At 36.2% G+C, this 7,383-nt stretch overlaps 1 protein-coding gene across 4 annotated transcripts in view; it reads left to right on the top strand.

Annotated features, from left to right (window-relative positions):
• Window positions 1–346: 346 nt before the first annotated feature.
• LOC122538797 (xylulose kinase) overlaps window positions 347–7,383 on the top strand; it is a 10,860-nt gene continuing 3,823 nt past the window's right edge. The window contains exons 1-5 of one of the 4 annotated variants that reach the window (XM_043673172.1): window positions 347–520; window positions 3,310–3,392; window positions 3,732–3,885; window positions 4,662–4,841; window positions 5,934–6,035. In XM_043673172.1, the coding sequence (XP_043529107.1) occupies window positions 497–520; window positions 3,310–3,392; window positions 3,732–3,885; window positions 4,662–4,841; window positions 5,934–6,035 (543 nt within the window). In that variant the 5' untranslated portion in view covers window positions 347–496. Of the gene's footprint in view, window positions 521–626; window positions 904–3,309; window positions 3,393–3,731; window positions 3,886–4,661; window positions 4,842–5,933; window positions 6,036–7,383 lie in introns of those variants that run through there. The other 3 variants (XM_043673171.1, XM_043673174.1, XM_043673173.1) reach the window with 3 other exon arrangements.

The following is a 7,383-nucleotide window of genomic DNA, read 5'->3' as shown; positions in this document are numbered from 1 at the left end:
ACTTTTTTTTTTACTTTTATTTCGAGCTCGGAAAAAAAAAGTATCAAAATACCTTTTTGCTGTAACTTTAAAGCGAGCTACTTGCACGCAACACAGTCTGCAATCACACTTGCAACTCTGCTTTGAGATTTGAAACGCGAGGTTAAACATAATTACAAATTCTTACCGAAATATGTTCTCATTTCGTTCTCGTATTCTAAGCACAGTTCGTGGAACGAGACGCGCATCAGCAGGGCAGATGTTTTGCGAAAAGATACTAGATCGCGTTAATTTGCGCTCCGCGATTTGCATTTGAATTTCAACAATGGCCGAAATGTTGTTCGATTATCCTGTGAGAAACTCTCAGCAGGTGTGCAGCACAGGTGCACGCTTATCGTCGACACCTACGCGATAGATCGGCCGGTAAAGAAATTCAGTGCTCCCTAGAGAGAGGAAATCAGTATCGACTGGAACTTAACCTCTTTTCGTGACGACTCGGCCGCGCGACGAAAATGTCATGGAAATGTTTGCAAAAGACCAAGTAAGGCTAACTCGATCAAACTTGTCGTGTAATAATCTGCCTTACGTAACGGTCGGCATTATATTATTTATAATAACGATAAGATTAGTCGCAGTTAGTCGCTTCGTGACGCGAAACAGCGCGTAACGATGCCTCGGCTATTGCCGAGAACGAGAGTAGACCACGAACGAGAGTAGATCGTTCGAACGTTAGTTACCCGAGGTGAACGACAAGCGTACGGACACGTATCGGAGTGTATTGATATTGCAAACCATCAGGGATCTTCGATACGACGCGGCACTTCCACGATTTCATCGCATCGCGTCTACGATTCAGCCTACGATTGAAATATGGGCGCTGTTTCGAACGCGACATACTTAGGGCTCGATCTCAGCACGCAGCAGGTAAACCCTTAAAAAAACTGCATGATCTCATGTTCTTTCTTTTTTCTTTTCTATTATAAATCGAACAAATGATCATCACACGTTTTCTGATTATGTAAACCTGCTCGATTGTTCAACACGAATGACAACTCTGTCAGTGCATCGTTCTTCGTCGTCGTTTTCTCTCGTTTCCTCTACTCCCGCATTTCGTAACTTTACACACTGCGTGAAAGCAGTTGCCACAGTAATGAACAAATCGCGGTTAATTCGACATTTGTTGCATCGAAGAGTGGTCTGTTTTTGTTTGTGGTCTCTACGATGCTCGGTGTTACTCAGCTTCCACTGCGCATCATCTATTGCGCACGCGTCTCGCGACAACGCGCGAATCGTTCAAATTGACAAAAGTTACTCGATTGCTTGTAATTGCTTGTTATTGACAAAAAATGATTAACCGGTTAATTGTAATTGTGCAACGGTTTTTAAAGACTGCAAATGTAATTAAAAAAACTCAACAGAGATCGAGCCAAATAATAAATATAGTTTTCCTTTAGTAATGTTAAAAATCTATTTTCTAGAGTATTTTGAAAGCGACATTACAAACCATTAGAATTCTAATTTTACAACGACCAATTTAAATATTTGCTTTCGTATATTTTACATTATTTCTGTCGTACTCTCGAGTTTTTTGTTTATATTCGATCATTATAATTGTTCTTGATGAAATTTAACAATATTAAAACTTGTTTCTCGTGAATATTAATAAATTCGATTAACAAATTAATTTCATCTTAAGAAGCTAAATATTACGATTCAATTTTCTATCACGATGAAGTAAATTATTTTGATTGAGTTAATAATAATTTAACGCGTTTATTAATTTTCTATTCACGAGATAATTATTCTGATTAAATCAATAATTATTTAACGTGTGAAGATAAACTCATTACAGTTTGCTTTGGACAAATGATACAAATTCAGTACAACAAATTCGTACGAAAATTCATCGTTATTAATTAATACAAGTGTTTTGCAGCTTGCGTGACGTGCGTCAGATGGGTCACAATTATCTAACGTAATGATAACATTAAGCAGTAGGATAACACGAGCAAGAAAAGCGTATCTCAACGAAAACATTAGAAAAACGATCGAAATGATAATTGAAATATCAAAATGCTTCTTGCTCGTCTTTTTAATCAAAAATGTATTAGGTAATTGTAAACGATCGTGTCGTAACATAATCGATCCGTGCAGAACACAAGTTTTATCTATTTAACTCACTAACTCAGTTTGGTGCAATATCAATCATCCTTCAAAAATGAGGAAAGGAGAGAATCATAAACCAACTATCAGATACGATTTTTTATCTGCTCGCTAACTGTGTCAGATTAAATACCATATTCATTCATTAATATCTACGGGTTTTGCGTAATAATTTCCGTTATATAAAACTATCGCTCACAAGTATGAAAACAACTGCTCGTTACATTTATTGAAAAGACTGAGTAAATTTTGGCTCGAACGAAGTAATAGAAATTAGAAACAGTAAGAAACATTGAATTTGTACTAATTGTCGGCAGATGTTTTAATACTTATGAGAATATTTTATTTAATTCCTCTCACCATGTGATGCATTATACTGTTTTTTTTTTTTTTTTTAATCAAGTTGTTACAGGTTTAATTCCCATTTTAGTTATGATAGAAAATAATTATACAATTCTTAATTCTTTTAAGACTGAATTCTTTTCGAGTGGAACATTATCACGTAACATTATCATTTTAGTTATTTAATAACTTGTTACAATACAGTATATATCGAAGGCTTGAATGTTTATTTCCTTTTCTACATCAAACTTCAAAAATTTCAAGTATTAAAATTAATTCTAGAATGTGCATATACATTGTCAATTTGTTTTGAATTCAAATTTATTTGTAACCCACGTGTTGCAATAACATGCTCTAGGTTTATATTGTTATTACACGATTCATGCAGAAGTAATAAAATATTCTTTTCAATAATGTGTACGTTGCATCACAGTTCATCGAAATGAGCGCTTTATTTCACGATTCTGTTTAATAATGGCACTTCTTCGTTCACTTAATTCCACCCGAAACTGTAATGAGTGGTGATATATCTGGCTTTTTATTTTATTAAACACGACCAGCAGTATATCAAACGTTTGTATTTACACACATTCGTACGGCAGACACAAGAAAAAAAAAAAAAATTGCAGATAATTTTGATTTTTAAATTTTCGAATTACGTTGCGGAGTAGCGTAACTAATTGATCGTGCCGTGTCACATGGCAGCCTTGTTGTACGTAGTTTATTCGATGGCCAAGGGGCAAAAAAAAAAAAAAAAAATCGAAAAATAACATGCTATTACGAATTTAAAAGGCAAAGTTAACAAGTATCCTTTGATATTTATAGTTGAAAGCAGTTGTCGTCGATAACGATCTTGCCGTTCTCCACGAAACCAGTGTACAATTCGACAATGACCTGCCTGAATTTAGGTAAGCACGTTTAATCAACAAAAGCTAATGAGACGTAAAAATTTGCAGAATGTACGTAAATTAATCGAAGTCTTTATCTAATCTGGCGCGTAAAAAAAGGCTATCTTTGAAATCGTATCAAAATCAGTACAACACACGACGCGTTATTTGAAAAAAAAAAAAATCTCTGCGCTATAGACTTTGGCGCCAAATATCCGAATTCGAAATAACAAAGCAAAAGATGAAATTTAATATGGTTTTTTTCTTTTCTTCTTCTTCTTCTTCCTACGCTGAATATATTTTTACGTTCGTCAGCGTTGGACATCTCGTGCGAAAATAAATTTTTAAAACAATTTTTAGAACGTACGGGGGCGTGATTCACAAAAAGGACGAGCCGCACGTAGTGGTGGCTCCCACTTTGATGTGGGTTAAGGCTCTGGACATGATTCTCGATAAATTGCGCGTCTGCGGCGTCGATTTCAGCAAGGTGGCCGCTATTTCCGGATGCGCACAGGTAAAAGCAGAAAAACATTGTATAAACATGAGAACGTTGAAATACAAGTGTCGCCATTCATATATTACAATATTTGCAGTAAATCTGTCTTTTCGATTATCTTCCACGTCGATTAAGCTACGTTACAAAACGTTGTGTAACATTACCAAAACCATACATTTCGAGGACTAAGAAAAAAAAAAGGAAACATCTGCGCAATATTCATATTATTTTCTCATTATCACTTAAAAGCTTAAACGACGGATAAATCTGTTGTTTTTACTTAATTTAAACGCGACAGCGTTTACCGATTTAGCTACAAGAGAGAACAGTCGATTAACATAAGATCAAGATATGACGAGATATCCTGCTTGTTCCTTTTCTTTCTTTTCTTTTTTTTTTTTGGTTCATCCTTCGACGCAAACAAATCTTTCCTGTGAATCTCGGTGTTTGGAAAATTATTGCTTTGACGATACAGCATATTTATTTAGCTCCAGAAGGTATTCCAAAGCGGTCTTTCGTTTGAAAAGAATATTCCTCGAGTAATTTTTTTTTTTTTTTTTCACTTTACGACACAACTTGAATCGAAAGAAAAATCGAGCGTCGAGGTGCTGTCGAATTCTACTTTGCCTCGCAAAATAAATGAATCTCTTGCGCCGGGGGAGACGATGCGTGAAAAAAGCAAAAGAAAAAAAAAAAAATTTCGCAACGCCGCGCGACCCTTACGAACACGAACGTTTTTACAAACAGCTTTTAAAAACACGCAGATAATGTTATCTTCGCTCATTATTACATAGCAACATGGCACGGTTTATTGGGGCAAGGGCAGTAGAAATCAGTTGCAGCGATTGGACCCTGCGAAATTCTTGCACGAACAGCTGGTCACCTCTTTCTCGGTGACGCCGTCACCTGTGTGGATGGATTCCAGCACCACCAAGGAGTGTCGCATGTTGGAAGAGATCGTGGGTGGCCCCCAAGTATGCGTTTCCTTTTCTTCTTTCTTTCTTTCATAAATAACACGGCAGCGTTATTCGCTACTTTGAAATTCCCTTCGTTAATTTTAAAAACAGACACTGTTTAGATTAAGGGGCGCTGTTTAAACGAGACGTTGGACACTTCGTTATCGTTGTTCTGTTTACGCGACTATGCGTCGCGATTATACGTTGACAAAACTTGAAACAAGTTTCTGAGAATGAATCGCGTGACATAGAAATTTTAGTATTTGAACAATTATTCATTGCAGCGATTGCAAACGATTTCGCGCCGATTTCGATTCCGTTTGCGACACCGCGACGATGGTCAATAAAAATCGATAAAATATTTAATTAATCGTCGCGAAGGTCGACTTTTTAATCGATTTAAAAATATCCAGAAGGGAGAAGGAACGGTACCAAAGTCTCTTTTTGTTTCTTTTTTTTTTTTTTGTCGATTTCGTCAACAAACATCGAGGAGAAGGTCGGCAAAGAGAAAGAGAAATATATCTTGGACAGATACGATCGCGTATCAGCGGGACCTATGAAGTATGCAAATTGCGAATCAATTCTTTGACGCGGATGAATATTCATGGGAGATTCACGATTCGAAGATTCTCGAGGAATGGCACGCGTTCAGAAAACCTTCCGATCGAAAGCAGGAAGAATGTTGGTCCGCAAAAATAGTGATTTTATTTATTAAATAAATAAGGAGATTTCGTTTTCGAGACTTTTACGCGAGAGGCTAAAAATAGAAGGGAAAAATTTGCACGGCAACACGCAGAAAATAAAGTAATAATATATTGTGTTACGAATGTACGGATCTATCCGAATATCAATAAAGATTAACTGCATTCGCAAAAAATTTTTGACAAATGTTTGAACGCTATCGCGATACACCGTGTACGCAATTTATTATTTGTAACAATTTGAAGGTGTTACAGACGTGTTAATTACTTGTCAACGTATCATATAACGCGTGAGTTACAATGCTGCACAGAGTGTTGAGATGGCGAGAATGATCGGACTGATTCATAATTAATTAACGCCATCGATTATATACGCTAATCAATTATCTTCGTACGATCGTGGTTGCAGAAATTGGCGGAGATGACGGGATCACGGGCGTACGAAAGGTTCTCGGGGCCCCAAATAGCGAAAATAGCACGCACCAGGCCGGAAGCCTTCAGCAATACTGAGGTATAATCCACTAATCTACAAAATCTACGTCTACCGGCTTCGTTGAAAAAATTTTCGGAACGGCAATATCGATCGAGGTACTACGTATGATGTGACGCAAAAGGGTTTAGAATTGCAATTAACCACACGTCTACGATTTCTCTTGTGTGAGCTTTCGTAGATAGTTCGCACGAACACTAACGTATTATACATACATACATTGATAACGATGATTATTTGCCTGTTTGAACTATTTCTCTTTAACAGATATAACGACTAACTCGATGACATTTCTATTTAGGTCGTTCTTGCTGCGATTGTAAAATATATAGAAAAATTGTTGCCAGAGAATGTACGCGAACATGATTCCACGCATCGAGTCTTACAATCAGAATTAACGAATTTACCACGTAACTCACAATCAGCTTTATATTGAAGAATATCTTAAAAAGAGAAAGAAAAAAATAATACAGTGCACGTTTTAACATTTAACATAACAGCTTCGTATTGAAGAATATCTTAAAAAGAAAAAGAAAAAAATAATACAGTGCACGTTTTAACATTTAACATAACAGCTTTATATTGAAGAATATCTTTAAAAGAAACAGAAAAAAATAATACAGTGCACGTTTTAACATTTTGAAGATTCCTGTTTACAGAGATGCTTAACACGACCAACGTGGAGTACATTGACAAAAGTTTAGCTGTTAAACCCCTGTATATGTTTCGTAACTTGTGGGACCCACTTCGAGAGCTGATTGTACGCCTAAAAATAATGAAAAAAAGTCATATGAATATATGTCCTATCTGTCTTCGTTTACGAGATATAATGAATTTTTTGTTTTAATTACTTTTACAAAAGATGCTCGAAATGACCACGTTGCATTTGAAGACAAGCCTGCACGCACTTGTCATTCATCTGGTTACTCTCTCTATCATTCCTGGTGTTTCTAAAATTTGTCGGAAGCCTTGCTCTATTCTATTTCGTAGTATTTCAGCATGTTCAATCGATGTTGCGTATACGATAGATTTTAAATGTCCCCACAAATGAAAATCTAATGGATTCAAATCTGGAGAACGAGCAGGCCATGCAATAGGACCTCCACGACCAATCCATTTATTTGCAAATTGTTGATTTAAAAATTGCCTACACACTCGGCTAAAATGCGGCGGAGTTCCATCATGCATAAACCGCATACGAATAATCGAATATCGACTGGAATTTCCTCTAATATTTCGTGTAAACGCGTGCTCAAAAAATCAACGTACTTTTTGCCTATTAGTTTCTCATCAAGAAAAAAAGGTCCAATTAAAAATTTATCAATTATTCCTGTCCATACGTTTAAACTAAACTGGTGTTGATGTCTTG

This window comes from Frieseomelitta varia, unplaced genomic scaffold (assembly GCF_011392965.1).
Source record: "Frieseomelitta varia isolate USP_RPSP 00005682 unplaced genomic scaffold, Fvar_1.2 scaffold_178, whole genome shotgun sequence".
NCBI classification, from domain to species: Eukaryota; Metazoa; Arthropoda; class Insecta; order Hymenoptera; family Apidae; genus Frieseomelitta; species Frieseomelitta varia.
This window is presented reverse-complemented; position numbering and strand designations above follow the sequence as displayed.